This window comes from Mchenga conophoros, linkage group LG13, assembly GCF_057382185.1.
Source record: "Mchenga conophoros isolate Kocher_MC1m ecotype Shallow Benthic linkage group LG13, M_conophoros_male_GT1.1, whole genome shotgun sequence".
NCBI classification, from domain to species: domain Eukaryota; kingdom Metazoa; phylum Chordata; class Actinopteri; order Cichliformes; family Cichlidae; genus Mchenga; species Mchenga conophoros.
Genome location: NC_140538.1, coordinates 16,118,460 through 16,138,304, shown reverse-complemented (window position 1 = coordinate 16,138,304; position 19,845 = coordinate 16,118,460). Strand labels below are relative to the sequence as shown.

The following is a 19,845-nucleotide window of genomic DNA, read 5'->3' as shown; positions in this document are numbered from 1 at the left end:
GCTCTGAGGGTTGCTAACAGCTGTCTTTTCTCTTTTGCAGTGTGAGACTTTTCTCACATAGTTAGCAAAAAAGCTGCAACAGTTTCCTTTCAGTTTCATCATGTTTCCGTTTGTCATTAATGCTGCTGCTGCAGGACATCTCAGTTTCGTGCATTTGCCAAAAATATGCGCTCGAGGCTGATCAAACCCTTCAGTGAGTCAGCGCGTAAACAAGCTGGCTTCTCAGTTTGAAACATTTCTTGAGCTACTGTTTGAAATTTACAGCCTGCAAACTCTGCACGCACTGGGGGACCTGACAGAAACCTGTTGTAACAGTTGTACTTCTCCCCATCCTCTTCTTTTACAGAGTAAAAGAGCTCTTTAATGGAGTCCCGATAGAGACGTCAAGATGAACACGTTACCATCAATGGACCGGCACATCCAGCAGACCAATGACAGGCTGCAGTGCATCAAACAGGTGTGTATGCAGAGCAGTGTGTAGAAGCCCTCTCTCCTCCTCCTTGTTTTACTCCTTTGCAGACACAGTTTTTAGAGGCAAAGACAGAAGAATGTACATTTCCTCATCCTTCCTGCATTACTTTCTCCCCTCAGCACCTTATTTGGGCATCAGTTTTTCTGGCCATTAGCTCCAGTCACACAGATCAAGTTGCACAGGGTCATAGAGCGAGAGAGAGAGGGGGAGGCAAATCTGGCAGCTAACACAGGAACAGACTTCAAAGCGACTAGCAACATAACAGCCCCCCTCCCTTCTTCTCCTGGTCCTGTGTTCCCTTACTTCACGTTCCTGACTCTTGACGTTTGCCTACCCTTGTTGTGGTTTTGCTTAAATACTTCTTTGACTGTCAGCTTTCAGGAGACTCCTCATAGACACACATATATACAGACAGACATAACCCAGGGCTACCGCCTCTGCCTGTGATTAATCGTCTACAAGAGCTCATAGACTGGTTGGCTAGCTGGCTGGCTGTGGGCATATTCATTTATGCTACGTGGGTGTGATGCTTTATATCTGAAAACATCCATATGACACCATGCCTTAGAGTGACTCAGTGAATGATGGAGCTTCTTAGCTTGTGATTTTTTGCAATTTCTCTTTACCCATTGTTGAACCTCCCACCTCCACCCCCTTATTCCTGCGTTCCCTCCTAAACTCCTGCGCACCTTTCATAATAACCTCCATCTGAACAGGCTCAGATCGCCTCGGCTCTTTTGCACGACACCAAATCTTGGAAAGGCTCTGTTTTTTGAAACGTCAGCTCATTTCAAGTGAATACAATTTGAAGTAACTGACACTGCTCACGTCTAAAATCCCCCTCGCTTACTTTCCTTGGCGTCACCGATAAGCCTGTAATAGGCGGATTTAACACGTCTGGCTTAATAAACGCACTAATTGTAGTTTGTTTTATGTACTCCTCAGCTTTTGCTGTAATGGAGCTTGTCGTAAACCTGACTTCAAAGGCTCTGAGCTAGTCATTGAGCGCTGAGCTTGTGGTAGCTCTGCTAGCAGGGTGTTGTTTTGGTTTGGGGAAAGCCGCTGGCACAGAGCAAGCTGTTATGCCCTTTTCTGTGTCGTGTTTTTTTCATGCAGCCAGGTAAGCACTGAACAGCCTGAACCACTGCTGGCCTAAAAAGAGGAGTACGCCGGTCCGTCATCTCGCTGAGGACAGTCTGTCAGACGTCTGTCTCTTGGTGTGCTAAAGCCCCATCACTGCTGCAGCTGCTCTTCTCTCTCCCTCGCTTCCCAGTTCTTGTCCTCATCCAACCCTAAACAACAACAAGAACAGCTCAGGCCCCATCCTCCTCCTGAAACTCAGCTGAGCTGTTTCACTCCGCTGTCCTCCCCCTCACACCAGAGTCGAGGTTGTCAGGCAGAGTTGGTGGCGAGTGCTGCGGCAGGAGGAGCTGTGAGTTCAGATCTAGACAGACAGCCCCTGCTGTGCTAGTTCTGATTCCTCTCGCGCTGGAGGTTGATACGCCTCCCATCAAGCAGCAATAATGCCAGATTATATCACTCATCTAGAGCAGGCTCTTCTCCTCCCTCTCACTGAACCTCGATGAGAGCATCTCTCACTTTCTCTCACTCTTTCTGCTTTTCTTCGTCATCAGTCAGACTCCTGTGAGAGTCTACAACTAACTCTATAATGCCTAATCTTCACATCACAAAAGATGAGTCACTCAAGGCCTCTCTTGAAGCCCATGATATCGTTGGACGCTCTCAGAGATTTTCTCAGTGGGCGGGCACCGGCTTGACACGTCGCATTTGCAACGAGGAGTCCCTTTTGTTACACATTGCCAGAAAGCTGCCCTTTCAGAAATGCTCACCTCTGCTGCCCCCTAAAGACAATAGTTCTACCTTCTTTCCAAGAGCACACAAAACATAACGCTTCAGCTCTAGATGAGAATAATAAATGCTTTCAAGTGGGCTCAATCTCGCCGAGTGAACGAGCTGCAGCTCTGCGCCATTTCAGAGCTATTAACCTCCTGAGCCGTGAAGAAAGGGAGCCCAATTTTAAAACCGCTTATTGTGTCCTGCCAGCCTCAGTAGCCTTCAGACACTGGGAAGAAAAGACTCAACTGTTTCAGGCCTCAGTGAACAAGCGAGAGAGACAGACAGAGACTCAAAGAGATTAGACAACACACCAACGGCTCGTATTGAGTCTGCACACATAGCTGCCAGGACCAAGGTTGTTTTCTTTGTGCACAGCCAAGTCAGCCAGTGGAGTAATGGTGCCTGGGCTCTGTTACACTGAGAACAGGCAGGGAATGAGGGGAAGTGAGAGAAGGAGAATTGGAGGGAAAGATTTGGTTGCTGTGTGGGTCATGGGGGTGAGGGATGGGTGTTGCCAAGAGAGATTAACAAGAAACACTGGCATCATTGTTGATATGGGTGTGATCTTCTTCCCACATTGCGGCTGAGCCCTGAGTGGGCGTATATTGGAAAGAGTCAAGGTCCTCACAGGGTTGCGGAGAAACACAAGACATTAAATCAAGGCAGTTTAAGGGGGGAGAACAAGGCTGCAAAACTACTTGGGTTCAGTGTTTTTCCAATTTGTACTTAATGCGAAAAAAATAACACTCATTATTTCCCATTGTCTCTAATAGCAGTCTCCTTTCTGTCTGTTTGCACAGCACTTACAGAACCCAGCCAACTTCCACTCAGCGGCCACAGAGCTGCTCGACTGGTGTGGAGATCCCCGGGCCTTCCAGCGACCTTTCGAGCAAAGTCTCATGGGATGTCTGACGGTACGCAAACACTAATTATGGTTTTTGTTGAGTTTTTCAGGTACTTTTTTGAACACAAGGAAAACAGTAATTAGATTTGGATAAGGATGTGTCCACCTCTGAGGCTTTTAGCCGACGTTTAGGATCGTATATACACAAGTTTCATGTAATATTCGTGTAGATATTTCAGATTGTTTTACAAAGCTGTTAATAGCACGTTGTAATTTGGATCCAGAGGTGATCTAGCTGCTTAGGCTCTTGACAGAAGTTGTCGTCAGCTGCTGCTACATTGTGCTGTGCACACACAAAACCACACACATACACAGAAGAGGTATGAAGAGGTTTGTAACTACCCAGTCACCTCTGGCTATCGCCTTTCAGTTCGCTAGCTGCTGCTCATCGATCTGGGCACAGGGCCAGAGAGCTGGCTCTCACCAGGTGTGTACAAACCTCTCACACACGTACTTACATGCGCAGCCATGTGTGCGAGCCCTTAGAGCAAAGACCTGCGTGTTTCACGTGTTTATTGCAAAGATAAGCCTTTGCAGCACTGAAAGAACGCTGTTCCCAGTCCAAGCGTTCACGTGAGCAAACAGACAAATGCTCATTAATGTGTAAATCACAATAAAAGCCTCTTAAAGGCCGATAAGGAGCTATACAATCGAGCCCCCCCACTGAGATCCCTCTCAGCATGGTGCGGTTTCCATCAGCTAAATTGTTTCGTCAGACTTGGAGCAAACTGCTGCTTATCTGGAGAATTAGAACACGCAACAAGTCTGTGCATTCTTTCAGGATTTTGTCTTTATGCCGGTTGTGTATCAGAGATCCAAAGAGAAATTTAAACATGACTGTTAATTGAACGCATGCTCCATGTGGAGGATGCGCCTGTTCCCCGGGGGCTTTAGAATCAGGAAGAGATGACGCAAATAACAAGTATTCCACTGTTAGAATGACACTTTACATGACAGGTGTAGTGTTTTTTTTGTGTTTTGTTTGTTTCTTTATATTTATGCAAAATGTGTGGGCGGTAATGTAGTGGATGCAGACATATGTATTATTTTTGTATATGATTCCACAGTTTTCTAAATTCTCCCACGTAGTTCACAAGGAGCCGTCTTTCACGAATGACTTCAACAGCAGTTAAAAATAAACTACAAAACTGATTCCTTTTCTCTTTGGCAAATAGATAAACAAGAAAGTGAGTGGCCTACTAACCCTTTCAGCACCTCTCACAGCGCTGTTTTCATATTGACAGAAATATGTGCTTGGATGCACATCCTCAGAGGGAGATTAAGCTGAAAAAGGCTTATGAGGTGAAACACTGTTAAATCCATGTTGAATCTATGCTAGCCTCTGTAACTGGCTGCCTGCCTTGTATAAACTGTAGGGCAGACTCACTCACGCAGGAAATTAAGCCATTGACAACAACACGATTTGAGCGTTTGTCAGAATAGTTTGCTTAATCCTGATGTGTCCTGAGCAGCTTCAGATGGATATAATGCAAGTTGCACTGGAAGTGTAGAATTGCATATTTTATTCTCCTGAATGGAACAATCAAATAAACCCTATTATTGACATCATTTCACCAGTTTTCTCTCTTTTTTCACCTCCCAAGCTTTTTACAGTATTGTGCACAAGTGTCGAGCCACCTCTCTTTTTTTGTTTTGCTTCCAAGGAGCCAGACTTGCTTCTAATTGTTTAAAGTGTTTTTGAGAAACTTATTTTCTTTCTTTCTTTGGACATTGGCTGCTTTTTGACTCATTTTAAGTCTACTCATTATAAATGATTATTTTAAGAGGAAGGTTTTTAGTGTGCTTACCCCTGTAACACTGGCCGATGAATCATTTAAGCATAAAAAGGAACCTAACTCACAGGATGAATCAGTGTTGTGTCTACATATAACAGGCAACTTAGCAAAGAACCAGTTTTAAGTTGTAGCTTTTGGCACCTTGTTACTAGCATCCTGTTGCAAAAACACATCATTTGTTCCCTTTTTTTGTTTAATCTATAAAAATAAAATGCCAAAGTTAACACAGCTTAGCAGGCATAAAGTATTTTTGCACCAATAAGATGATTCCCAAAAAACTGTTAGCTTAAAACCTGCCACCTAATAGATGTATTTGCTCCTTCAGTTCATCCATCTACTGTTCACTAAAGCCTCATTATAAATGGTCTCAGTGGAAGGGCGACTGTCAAGAAGCCATTCTTCAGGCTGAGATATGCCACTTTACATAAGACTGTTCTGAAATCAGTCTGATGGAGCGACAAACTCAAATTTGAAATTTTATATCAATATATATGGAGGAAACTGGGAGAGAGGTGCAGCAGTGAGCGTATACAGGCATCTGTTAAACACGGTGGAGGCTCTCTCGTGGCTTTGCGCTGCATTTCACCCAGTGGTGTTTGGGTTCTTGTTAAAATGATGGAAAAAGTCTGATTTTGATTTACCATGCATTACCATTTGGAGATCCTCTGATTGCAGCAAAGATCCTCATCTTTCAGCATGGCAATAATCCTAAACACACTGGCAGAGCAGTAAAAGCATAACTGGATAGAAACGTGCAAACTATTCCAATTTTGTGTTTTAATAGTAGATGGATTAGAAAAACTTAGACATATTTACCCGCTAACTGAAGCTTGAATCGACAGAAAAATACCCCAATACCTATTATTTCAGGTGCTTTCAGAGCAGACAGTTCTGCAGACTATCCAGAGGTTAGTCTGGACATCCCCTGGAACTGCATACCTTCCTGTTTTCATTTGAGCCATTCATAGAACATCTGGGGCAATGTAATATCTGGCCAGCAGCTGGTAATGCACCATCACCTTGTGATCTTTTTATTTATTGTTTGATTTTTTTAGTTGGGTGGTGGATGCCTGGTAGCGAGCAGTGTTGGTCAAGTTACTTGAAAAAAGTAATCAGTAACTAATTACTGATTACTCCCCCCAAAAAGTAATCCCGTTACTTTACTGATTACTTATTTTCAAAAGTAATTAATTACTTAGTTACTTAGTTACTTTTTAAAAACACGATTTACAACCTGAAGAGGTGATAAAGTGATAGATCTTTCAGCCCAATTCTACTTTTTCTACATAATCCATCATACAAAATGTAATCAAATGGAAAAGTCTCTTTTTTTAACTTGTTTTATCAGTTTTAATCTTTTAACTTTATGCATCAAGCAAAACATTTAATTATATGCAACATTCTCTGACTTGAATAAATTAGTTTAACATTTAAACCTATTTTCTACACATTCCAGCACATAAAATAAAATATTTTTTGTGTTTTCACTCACTCTTTCAAACAGATGCAAGTAAAACACAGCAGAAAATAAATAAAGTCAAAGACTCAGCGGTCCTTTTGCTCTATTTTCACCTGTAAAGCAGGAGCAGGGTAGGCGGAGGGTTACCCTGGTGTAGGTGTGCTGCGGTCAGTTGAAGAATCCGCGCGAGTGTCTCTGTGAGTTTCCCATCACGTCGTAGCTACTCGGTGCTTGCTCGGAAGTTTAGGGGTTTTTTTCGCTGTAAAAAGAAGTTTTCTTCCCACGCACGATGGACGCTAATGTTTTTGTCACTTTTTATGGAATCAAACTCAAAGTAAGGTCAGTACTTCCACACTTTAAACGCTGCACGCTCATACTCTCTCCCGCACTCGATATATTATCCATTGTTGATCTGCACACAGCTGCTGTCACCAACGTCGCACTTGCTTACGTCACTGTCATGAGACATTCTCGCAAAAAAAAATCACGGTTTTAGTAACGCAGTAACGCAGCGTTCCTACGGGAAAGTAACGGTAATCTAATGACCGATTTTGCAATAGTAATCCCTTACTTTACTCGTTACTTGAAAAAAGTAATCAGATTACAGTAACGCGTTACAAGTAACGCGTTACTGCCCATCTCTGGTAGCGAGTACAGGGGAACTCCTAGTGAATGTGTGTTTATATTGGGCTCTGCGCAGTCAGAATTACATAGTATTTCCTCTGTTGCATATAGATTCAACAAAGCCTGCACTTTTCAGTATGATCTCATAAAAAAGAAAAAGTTACTAGCACTATGAAAAAGTCCCACATTCTCCTCATCTGGTTGGACATCTGACTCACGCTCCGGCTGGCTGGGTGTCGCGCTCTGGCCAGTTCACTTCCTGGTCAGTGCAGACTTGTTTCAGGTGACCCTTCATAAGCTCTGCTCCTTCTGCAGAGTGACTGTGGTTTGGCACTCTCGCCTCTCTTGGAGGAGGATACAGTCATCAAACTCGTCCCAACTCTGGATCATTGGAGCGAGCCAGACTGCAGACTCCACATTAATCTTACTATCTGTCTTTTCGTGTGTGTATTTGTGCGTGAGCGTTCACTCTTTCTGAAGAGAAATGAAGTTTATTTACAAAAGTGGCTCAAAATATGAGCACAGTTGATAAATTCAGCAGTCGAGAATATTTAGAAATTCAACTTGGGGACTTTTGATAGATAGACAGCAGCTATACTCACAATCCGCTGCTCTTTCTCCAGGTGGTGAGTCGCGTTGCTGCTCAGCAGGGGTTTGACTTGGACCTGGGCTACAGGCTGCTGGCTGTATGTGCTGCCAACAGGGACAAATTCACTCCTAAATCTGCAGGTAAGACCCATCACTTAAAAACAACAACTTTTCTTTATATACAAAACAAGTCACATATCATAAAATCACATCTTAAAGTCTTATGCTAACAGACAGTTTAGCTTATTAATTAAATAACTGTATAGTTTCAATAAATAAAAAGAAAATAAATGTCTGTTAAAGTCACCATGAATCTGTGGTTGGTTGATTTCTACCAGCAACCACAAACATCACACAAAAAGTCCATGGAGCATTATAATGTGAAGTTATTTTTAGTTCCCATTAAACATTGATGTGCTATTGAGATGAGCCATCTGAGAGGTAGCCTGAGAAAAAGAGTCCACTCAACAGTGTTTCCGCACTGCGTGCGTGCAGCCTACACGCACATACACATGAAGCCAAAAGAGAAAGAGTGAGCAGTAATGCTATCCTCAGACATTTATCTATCAAATCCAATTTCCCCCGATCCATACCTCCCCTCCCCGCCTCTCCGCCTCCCACAGTCCTGCAGGAGCTGCCTGTTCTTGTACATTTGTCAAAGTGAAACATGCAGAGGCGGGAGAGAGAGGAGAGAGAGAGAAAGAGATGGATGGCTGGAGAGGTGTCGCTGATGTGTGCTGGACCACTCGCTCTGCCTGACAGAAACCTGACAAAGCTGTTGTCAGCCAGTCAGAGCACAGATAAACCTTTATTCGGCGGTTGCATGAGTAGGAATAATAAGAGTCAAATATTTTGTCTGGTTTCTTTGTTTTTCTGACAAGTTAAACGTGTGTCATTTGTCGGAAAACAGGAACTGCAGTTATGTCAGTAACGGTTTTGAAATCTTATCCCATAATTCCTCATACAGGCTACAGTTAAATGTGTTGCAGTTAAATGTACAGAAGGGAGTTTCTGCTTTGTTTTGTTTTTTTGTCCAAAGTGTCCGTGATATGAACATTTGCTAAGGGTGAATATCAGCTTTCAGTTGTGGCGGGAAGCATCTTGTTGGGGGGAACTTAAGTGGTCAGACAGACGTCATTGTACATTATTGATTGTTGTGTTTCTCTCTCTCTCTGTCTCTCTCTGTGTTCCTGCGTTGGGATAATATGATTGTTGTCCAGGCCATGGCACGGACTGGCTGGCAGGCTGCCTGGCTGGGCTGGGCTGGGCCCGACTGACAGTCAGAATCATCTTCAGGCCTGCTGATGGTTCTGGGATCTAATAGAAGACAGCACGAGGGTTTCAGGAAGAGCTGTTTATGTACAGGAGACAAATGGGTACTATAGTGTAATTATGCGAGGTTGGGGGAGGGATGTGAGATATGATGCAGCCAGCCATTAAACAGGGCAGACAGGCTGCTGGGGTGGGAAGCAGATATGACTCAGGGCAGATCTTACTCACTGAGCGTCCGTCTTAGCTCCCTTACAAGGACGTCTGTCTGAGAAGCCAGACAAGGGGATGACAGCGGAGACAAGATGTGTGCATGAAATCAAAGATACATCCATGCACTCAGAAAGAGATGTAGAGAAGTGTCGGCTGTCTGTGTGGTCGTTTGTGTCTTTTCACCTGCCTTGCGCGCGCGTGTGTATGTACGTGCATTTATGCATGCGTGTGTGTCTAATTGTGCAGCTCCTGCACAATGTTCTTGGAGTCTGCATGGCGACAGAAGCCTGTGAATCTGACACCTGAGAGCCCAGACAAGGGCCAAGGAGTCTGGGATGCTATCTGTAGGCTCCTCAGGGATGGAGGCAGACTGCAGATCAATCACACTGACACTTTCTTTGAAAGCATCAGTCAAATAAGAAATTGATGAAACAATTATCCCTACCCTCCATTAGAGCAGTTCAACAAAAACATTTAAAATGATATTTGTGTGGGTTTTTTTTAAAAACTGCAGCCACAAATGACTGTAGAATGAATGCAAATAAATGCTGAGTGAACATATTAGAAACTAATCACTAAACTTTTAGGTTTCCAAGAAGGCTGACTTTGCATTTTAATATTTACATCAACTCTTTTGTGTGTCTCAATTAAGTGTCTTGCAAGTAATTGAACCCATGAACAAAGTACAAAGGCATAGTTGCACAGTATGAAAGTATAAATTGCTGACTGTGAGATCTGTCGAGTGAAGTAGAAAGATTTTCAGCAACAGCAGGCAGCTGACGATGAGCTGTCTGGAGATTGTGACCCTGCAGTGAAGCCTGGGGGATTAGTATGTTGCTCTAATCTGGAATCAGCCAGAGAAGAGACCTATCTGCTGTTAGGCAACGTAGCATTAGCACTGTTAACTCTCAGAACCAGCAAAGATACACAGCATTACTGCTGTTAGCATAGTAGGATTGTTAGCATTGATGTTTTGCTCCATGTTTATTTTTTATTTTTTGGAGTAGGCATGCTATAAGCTCAGGTTTATAGAAAAATAAACTTAAGTAAATCTGTGTTTATGTTTTACACCCAATAATCTGTAGTCTAGCACAAATACGCTTACACCTCAGAGGTTCATTAGATGATAGAGGCGCACTTTCCGCCTTACAAATGCACAAAACACAACACATAGGAAATTAGATTAATCACAAAATCTGTCGAAGCTTTTTCTGCTGCCTTTTTCAGTGAATCTGCTACTCTAAATATAAACTCATAAAGAGTTATCTTCCTTTTATGAAGGAAAAGCTTCACAAATTGTCACCAAGATCAGCTTTAGTTGTCTGCAGTTATCAGCTTGTCACCTCATCTCCTTGAAAATATCTCCTCCTGTTGTTTGTACTCGGATTACATCTGAAGTGTGACTTGGATTGTTTTGAATGTGTATATGTTTCCAGCGTGACTCGACATGCCCTGGATTAGAGGCGGCTCCTCCCTGGAATGGTAGCTTTTTTAGCTTTAATGTTTAAGATACACACAGGTTGCTGCTTGTTTTCCCTTTGTCTAACTCAAAGACGTAATAGTTATTTAGACTGGAATCTCGAGTGATATTGTAATTTACACAGAAGGTTAAAGTCCCTATCCAAACAATGATTCGAACTGTAAAACCTTATCTGCATACATTAAAATTACATATTTAACATTTTTTCCAGGCCTTAACATGGCATAGACTTAACTCTAGCTTTCGTGTAATGCTATAAATATATATATGATTTTGCAAACTAGTCCCCACCCCCTCCTTCAGCAGCTTTCCTGTAGCCTGCTCTCCTGTACTAGCAAGTCTCACTTACAATACTGGTTCCCAGTGCTGAAGTTTTAAGCAGTAGGTTTTTTCCTCCTGCTTAGTTTGTGAAAGGAGAAGTCAGTAAAACAGAAAAGGTGCTTTTCCAGTCAGCGGAGGGGAAAACGCAAAAACAAGAACCACCGTTGCCAGGAGAACACGGGACAATGGCTAGGTGCTCAAGGTTAGAACTAAACAAAGCTTTCATCTCAACCAGAGAATTTAGATGGATGTGCACTTGTTGGAAAGCTGTGCATAAAAAGTCATAAACTCAAGTACATCATGTTCACATGACCTGTGTCTCCTCTCCTTTCTCTCCTCTCTGTTTGTCTGTTTCACAGAGATACACTTGCACAGTCTCACAAAAGTTTGTAAAATAATAAGTTATTATTTAAAAATAGTTTCCTGAATAAGTTTGGACATTAAAACTACTGGGTTAGAGCTATGGTCTAAAACTGTGAGGTTGGGTTTAGAAAAAGATTAAAGATTGCCTTGGATTAAAATACAACGTTTTAAAGCTATGGTCACTTGGTTGCCATGGTGACGCATACCTGCTTTGTCTGGATTAATTAAATGCATGCTAAAGAGATATGCTTCTTATTAAGCTTCTTACTTACAAAGTTGTACCTGACACATAGATTTTTTTCATTTTTTTGCTTGAGCCCAACAATTGTATAGGTGGGTAGAGATTACTGGCTGATATTAATCTGTCTGTGTCTGCACTTATAACAGCAGATAAATGAAAATTTATATACAAAGACGAGGTGGGAGAAACACCCTTCAACCATGTTACGAGTGTTGACGTTGCATTGTTTGCCCACCAGAGGGCGCTTTGAATCTTCCACGACACATGTTAGCAATGCCATAAATACAACCACGAGCGTAAACAAGTAAATAAGTAACTACGCATAGCAAATGTTAATGAAATCTGTTTATGTTTAATGTGTCTGAAAGAAAAAAAAATATCAGCTAATATATCAAACTATCGGTTAGTTAAAAAATCACCAAATATCAGTATCAGTTTTAAAAGTCCTATATCTGTTGGGCTTTAATGGATATGTCTGCATAGCAGAGCATAAACTAACTACTAACTGCATTATCATTGGTGTAGTGGGCGATTTTAGATCTACTAATATCTACACAAGTGATCAGTGTTTTGCATGTTAGGGTAGTTTCCCTGATTCAGCTGGTTAAGAACGAGTATTTGAGAAAAAAAGAGGAAACGATGATGAGAAGGCTTTGTTGGAGGTGGCTGGTGGAGTCCCTTCCACCCACTCGCATCTGACATTTATGAAATTTATTGGCAAAGCTGGTGTTTCTCTGTCAGTCAGCGGAGCACGCTCAGAGCTCAGATCAGGAAAACAGCCGCTCTGCTGTGTCAACAGTGACAGAAAACTTCCAGGGTGTGGCTGTAACTCACCCCCATGTCCTGTGAAAACACACACTTCACTAGCCAGTAAACTCCCTCACTTTAACAAGAACTGCAAGAGAATGAGTCCTCCTATTAGCCTCTGTGTAGGCACACTGTGTGAGCGCCTGTGCGTAGACACAAACCCTTGTCTTTCTTCTCTTAGCCTACAACAATCTGACATGTCTTCCACTTATCTGCTTCAATTTACTTTCACCTGATTGATTTTCTCGGCCTGTCTTTCTTTCCATCTTTGAGTCGTGCATGTGTATGTACAACTAGAGGAAAGTGTAGGCATCCTTTGTTACTGACCCAATCAACCTTACAGACTTTTATATTTAATTACTGCTGAGTAAGTGCAGGGCTCTGAATTATTAACAGGAAACTGGGTTTATTTTTAGCAGACGGGCCTCTCTTCTGACACTCTCCAGTGGTTCATTTTAGATGATGCAACCCCCAAAACTACCTTCAGAACTTTACTATTAATTTTATAGAAATAAAACTCACGGGGAAACACTTATTATGGAAGCTGCATTTGCTGCCTCTGGCTGATTGGGCCCTCTATCACACACTCCTTAATTGGTTTGGTTTATACAGTTACAAGCGAATTCATTTTAGTAATATCCCAGCTGACAGGACAGTGCAGTTGTACTCAACACACTCACACACACACACACAGAAGACTTTGTTCTTGTCAAAACCGGATGAGCAAATGATTTAAATCCTCCTTTTGTTCAGGGTTGACTGATCTGGCACCCACATCTCAGGACCTCAGCCAACACCCCCACCATCATCTCCCCCCCAGGGGCTTTCGACACACCCTTTTAAAGTTATATTTCTGGCCAACAATGCCTCTGTTGTGTCTGTGCGTTTCGATTATGCGTGGGTCATTTGTGAAACTGTTAATGACTGCGTACGCTGCACAAAAACCACACAAAAGAAAAACTTCTCTCAGCTGTCACGAGGCCCGTGGGCTTTTCCCTCTTCTTTATTTGACTGTGCGGCCCCATCTTAGCATTTAGGTAAGGGCAGCGAGAACAACGTCGGGTTAGGTCTTTCCTGTTCATTATTAAGAGGTGGGCGCGCAAAGACAATGAACTCAGATTCACCCTTGTGTGCCTCGCATTTTTATTCATCTACTTCAGATATTCTGCTAATCTCTGGTGTGTCTTCTTAGCTGGATGTGCAAAGTGGCCGCTGTCAGATTTTATTGTCCTGCGGACAGGAGTCCCCCTCTCTGATAAGCCCGATAACTTACTTCTTGTCTGTCTTTGAAAAGATTGATCTTTTTTCTTCTCCCACTTCCTTCCTCGTGTGTAGGCTTCCAGCCAGCGTTTTAAGCTCCACCCATTTATGCAAGTTTGCAATCTGAGCTTGCAGGGTTTTTCTGTTTTGTTTTTTTTCTTCTGGTTTTCTTTGCCCTTCCTGACAAATGGCAGTCACATTGCTGGATCATGCATGTGTGTGTTCCACAGTGAACTGTGTAACAGCTTAGAGAGACAGAGCAATGGAGAGCTAGAGCCTACACATCAATAACGGCACCTTACAACTGAGGTGAGAAGCGCTGCAAATATCTTGCCGTCTCTATCGCTAGTCCTGTTTGTCTGCGTCGCCTCGCTGTCTTTATCTCTTCCTCTCATCCTCCCTCCTCCACTGCTCCCTCTTGTCTATCCACCCCCCCTCCTCCTCCTCCTCTCTGCTGTCTCAAGAGTGTGTTGGAGCCGGTAGCAGGTACAGCAGGAGCCCATTAGTGCAGAGCCCTGCTCTGATTGGATAAGCTGGAGAAACTGGGAGACTGCCTCTGAATAATTGATGTGCATTGTGCAGACGCTGGACAAGGGAAAAAGACAGATCAGAGAGCAAGGAAGGAGAAAGAAAGCGAAAAGAGAGCGAGAGGGAGAGAAGGGAGAAAGACAGGAGAGGACAGAGGAAGTAAGAAAAGAGTGAGCAGAGTGAGAGATCTGTGCAGAGAGTGAGAGTGATAAGGCACAGGCACAGGAGGCTTGGAAGCAGCAAAAAGCTTTGAGAGTTGCCACTGGCCTCTGCAGAAACAGGAGCATTTGTGACACTTGAGTCTTTTCTCTGCGCTATGAAGGGAATGAGATGAGATGTGCAGGGACTTTGCCCGGCTCTGGGTAAGTGTCAGAGAGAGAGTGTGTGTGTCTGTGTGTGTGTGTGTGTGTGTGTGCGCTCCCCCCTCCACGTGCCTCTCTAGCACAGAACTATTTGGCGTATTAAGCGAGTGTGTTTGTATGCATAGCGGATGATCAGGGGGTTAGCAGAGGCCAGTTGAGCAACTGCTTTTGATCTATGATTGATACAAGAAGAAAAAGCAACAATTAGCTGCAGTGTTTCTTTAAAGTATGTTATTTTAGTACATTTAAAATAGGAATAATCATTTCAGCTGTGCCTTGACATTTGTGCATTTCAGGCTTAATAATACGGGCTTCTAGCTTTGTAGTAGTGTAACACACCGGTCGCTCGCACCAGAGAGGATCAGAAGAGATCAGCTGACCACAGGTTGACCTACATGCTGTTCTGTCATAGGGGTTACACTGACTGCCTGTTTCGTGTGTGCAAACACACACTTCGCAGTGCATTACACTTAGGTTGTTTTAAGTTTTATCTTGAGTTAGGATTTAGGGTTGTCAGTTTAACATTACAATTATAGAAATGCTACAATGCTACACTATGATTGTATGAGCCCTGGTGGCTATGCAGCATCGTACAGCTAGTAAAATCCTTCAGATTTATGAAATGTAAGAGAGGTCGTGCTCATGTTGGTGTTAGGAGTACGTGCGTCAGTGTCCCTCTTTCAGTCAGGAAAAGATGACCCACTTTTCCATTGTGGATTCTTTTTTTAAGTTGTTGACCTGTGCTTGGAGCCAGAGCCTGTCTGCTTGTCCACTCATTAGGAGAGAAGAAGAGAGAGGAGGAAGGAGGGGGTGTAGAGTGTAGTCATGGAAGGACAATGCAGTTGGATGAGTGCACAGAAAGGCCTGGTTTAGTTTTTCTTTTTTTCTTTCAGTCTTTCAGTGATGCTGAAAAGTGTTTAATGTCCGCCGTGTTGTCAGCTGTGCGTCTTTTAAAGGGTAACAGAATTTGAATGAGCAAAGGGCAGCCAGGCAATAAAAACACGAGGGCGCTGCAGGGGATTCAATCAGTGTTTAATCTAACCTTAAAACTGACAAGTTAATTAGCAAATGGCTCTTGTAAACAATATCGTAACCATTCACTGACCGGCGGTTAAAAAAAAAGAAAGAAATATACATATTTATATTATGGCACAATATGACTTCCAGCTAGCGGTAGTGGCACTGCAGCACTTCCTGTTAGCCTGAGCAGGGTGTAAACCACTGAAACCGTCTGCATCCTCAACCTCGCAGCCACATGCAGCCGCTCTCCCCCTCTAGCCTTCCTCCTTTCTCTCTGACTCCAGCGCTTTGTTTGTATCACTTACTCCACACACTTTGGTGAACCCCAGTGAGTGCACTCTGAGTACTTCCCATCAGGCTGTTTAGTGACTCATTCCTGACATTTGAACTGGATGTGTTTGTGTGTGTGTGTGTGTGTGTGTGTGTGTGTGTGTGTGTGTGTGTGTGTGTGTGTGTGTGGCCTACTTTGTTTTTGCAGTTTGTTTTGCCTTTTTTTTTTTCTTTTCTGTGAATCATTACCATGCCTTACATGTGTCACTCCACCCACCACGAGCAAGTGTGGCCCGAGCGAAACAGCGTTCGATTTATGACTGGAGAATCTGAGCAAGGGATTTCTGGCAGGACAAGCCGATGCCGGGTATTGATGTAATCAGTGGGGGAGGAGCAATAGGGCAGGACAGCAGGAAGTGTTTCAGGAAACAGTGAAATTCTCCATTCTTGGCGTTGACTTCCCCCATCTAGTCGAGGTGTGCTGATGGCCTCTCATGGCCGCTCCTCGTGAAATCGCTGTTTACTGATTCATGTGCAAAAAACAAAAAACCCAGCTTCCGTAGCTGGAATTTCATCACTTTTTAATCATTGTCTTAGATTATGAAAGAGCAGCCGCGGGAAATCTCAGAATTTCTGATTGTGTTTTTCACCCTAATGATTTCATTGAAGCAACAACAGTGTGAGATGAAAGACTCATTGTGGAAGTTGAGACAAGTAGCGTGTCTAGTTATAATTAAGCATGTGATATTTGCTCGTTCCCTCCAGTGGTGGCGAGCTGCACGTGGCTGATAAGAGCAGTTCATTCACAGCTTGCTCCTCTCTGATGTTCTTTCGAGCTATTCGAGGTGCTTTACTGTTTAAGCACATCTTCCCTGACGCCAAGAGACCGAATGTGTTTGTTTGCTCACCAGCACAGACCGCAGATTTCATATTTACTTTAGCTGCTTTTCTGTCCTTGTATGCGAGCATGCTTGTTTCCAGATTCCTTTGAGTGCAACAGTGCATTTTGTTTTATTGTGGATTGTGGCTGTGTGATCACGGACGGATGCTGGTGACATCCCGCCCCCCACGGCTGAGAAGTTTATGGAGGACATGCTCTGTTGCATCTGATGCAAGTCACCTGATTTTCATACTCCCAGTTATAGCAAATGTACCCAAAGCAAGCATGAAGATTTCCCCGCACGAAAGATTTAAGGGAAGCAAAACGAGTCCGCAACTATTTAAGTTGCATGTCCCTGTAAACCAACTATTTTAAGGTTTTGGACTTTTGGTTGGTTAAACAAGCAGTAAATAATCTGTAGATTAACCAAAACGTATATTTTGATTTTACTGAACGAGCATTTTAGGATGCATATGTGTTATATACAAAGGATTGGCTTGGCTTTTGTAGTTTAATATATTATATATGGCACACATAATGAAAATATCTATTGCATCAGAGCGACCATTTAAATCTGCAATAAATACTATGGCAGGAAATGTGAATCTTTGCAGGGAGTCTCAGTCAAGCTCAGTTTACCTGCAAATGGATACATTAAAAACATAATAAAGAGTGTTTTTGGTGGCAGCACGGAGATCCTCCAGCACTTTCAACCTTCTGCTCAGATCTAGCCGTCATACTGCATTATGTTTGGTGTTTATTCTGATTCTCATAACTCTGCCACATTTAAAAATGTGTAATTTGAACCCCACAGAAACCAGCACCTGCAGGAGATGTCAGAGTGATTCAGGTAGAGCTACCCTCCCTTTTGGGCTGCAGCATCTCTTTTGGCTTGTGACCCACACACACACATCCAGGGGAGGAGGGGATCTGCCTACTCCCTCCATCTCCACCTGTCCTCTTGTCTAGCATCCTTCCATCCATCCTCCACCCCCCCCTCTGTCCTCATATCTGGTGTACAGCCAGAGGTTGAGGATGGAAGTCTTCCCGATAAGGAAGTCGCTTTGCTTTTCAGTTCAAATTAACAAAAAGCAATAATCAAGTCTTTTTGAAAAATCCAAACAAAACGAGGCACTTTCAAGCTAGAAGATCTGGAACACTGTGATTCGTGTGAACGTTAAACTAAAGGCTTGGTTTTGGTCGACTGTGATTTTTTGACATAGAGCTTTCTCTCTGCAGGGCATGTTTGAGTTGTTCTGCCTCCAAGCTGTTGAGACTAAAGCCCATTTGATATGCTCTTCTCTTGGAAGAAGTTGGCTTAACAGAGAGGGGGCAGGAAGGGGGATATCATTGACTGCTTAAATGGCTTCCATTACACTTCGGCAAAAAGCATGATTTTTTTTTCCACAGGATTTTATATCCCCTCCATATTTGTATTTTGCATAATATTTTGTACCCACACAGCATAATTCTACCTGCCAGTGTTTTACAGACCTCTGCTTTTGATATCTATTATAAATTGCTTCTTTTTTTTCTTTTTTATCATCCCACACATTGTCTCAGAAGGCTTCTTTGTCTAGTGCCGCAGTGTTCATGCTCAGAAAGTGTAATTTTTCATGTAGTATTTTCTTTTTGTGTGTGTGTGTTTTGTTATCAACAAAAACTACAGTAGAGCTGCATGTTCGGTGTTACATGTCTCTATCAAAGCGTGCCGCGACTTGTGACAGAGGCTTTTTTTCTTTTTTTGTGTGGTAATTTTAGGATCAGGCTTGATGTGAGAGTGTACAGTATGAGGGATGTGCATTCCTGCTGAAGATTAAACTGATTAAATCCTCCACAATTAGGACAATGCTTTTGCTGAATGTGGCTCAAACGTGTTTGAGCTTTTGTGCAAACCAACCTCATTAAGCTATTTAACCGAGTTTATACTTTGCAGTTGCTTCTTCTGTCAGAATCGTACAAAGAGGAGTACGAGCAGCAAGAAATCTCTACCTGTTTCTACTTCATAAAACTCCTTCAGCCGTTCTTTGTGTTGCCATCCAAACTAATGAGGCTCAGAAAGTCTTATGTAACATCTCCTTTTTAGCAGCTTTCTTGAAAGCAGCTAACCCTTAAATATGTATGCATAAAACAGCCAAGCCCTCCAGCTGCTACGTGATACTGTGTCAGTAATAGATATTCCATATCAGTATCATGGTATCACAGTGCAGTCATGGCTGTAACTGCAGTCTTAAGAGGAAACAGGTGCACTTCTCTTGCACTGAATTTCAGTTGCCATGCAAGCTTTAAAAAAAAAGAAAAGGGAAAGGGCTGACACTCCGGAGCACTCTTCTCATACAGGCTTTGAAAACTCAACAGTACTTTCTTTTAGTCGCAGTTCACAGTATTTAGACATCAGCTCTTTTCTTTTGCTTACCACATTTGTACTGTTTTAATTCCATTTTGGAAACATGGCTGCCATAATATACTTTTGATAATGCACCTCAGCTGATGCTGTCTTTACGTTCTTCTGCTGAAAATGAACCCTCCCCCCCCCGTGGTGGGGCAGTTTTACCCAGCTTCTTTTCTTAATGTTTGCGTATTGATCATATATAAAGCGACTTCACATCTAAAGTCATTTTTATAAAATGTGTGACATGCCAGTGCTTTCCCCCCGCCAAAATGGCCTGTCTGTTTTGTTTTTTAATTTACTTTTATTTATACACACTATAATTACGCTGTATTAAATGCGTGGTGAACTCTGTTCCTCTTTTAATGCAGATGTCACCCTCTGAAATAGTCGTTTGAGTGGGTGGAAGTTCACTTTACCTCTGCACTTGGCATGCTCAGACACAGGGCTGCTTCGCTGTGTTCACTCTTTAAATCTTTAACCACACAATAGTACACTTAGTACAGTGATTTAGGGCCACAGCACAGCAGCACTCTTTTGCTGTTGCCTTCAGCATCTTTGCTGAAAGTTGAATACCTTGCGCTTATACGTGGCAGAGCACCGGCTTCATATTTCAGAACAGGTCAGGTGTTTATCAACAAAGTGGGGTCGCTGTCTTGCGGCTAACTCAATTATATTAGGGCGGATACATTTAAAGTATTAGCAATCTGTCAGGATTTCTAAGGGAAATGATATGCTCAGT

The 19,845-nt window shown here is 42.8% G+C and overlaps 1 protein-coding gene across 6 annotated transcripts in view; it reads left to right on the top strand.

Annotated features, from left to right (window-relative positions):
* The window catches only part of zmiz1a (zinc finger, MIZ-type containing 1a), an 82,600-nt gene that overhangs the window by 46,984 nt on the left and 15,771 nt on the right, over positions 1-19,845 (top strand). For 4 of the 6 annotated variants that reach the window (XM_085296715.1, XM_085296716.1, XM_085296719.1 and 1 more), the window contains 4 exons: positions 347-457; positions 3,130-3,243; positions 7,736-7,841; positions 17,529-17,564. In XM_085296715.1, coding sequence (XP_085152841.1) covers positions 389-457; positions 3,130-3,243; positions 7,736-7,841; positions 17,529-17,564 — 325 coding nt within the window. In that variant the 5' untranslated portion in view covers positions 347-388. Of the gene's footprint in view, positions 1-346; positions 458-3,129; positions 3,244-7,735; positions 7,842-14,171; positions 14,545-17,528; positions 17,565-19,845 lie in introns of those variants that run through there. The other 2 variants (XM_085296717.1, XM_085296720.1) reach the window with 2 other exon arrangements.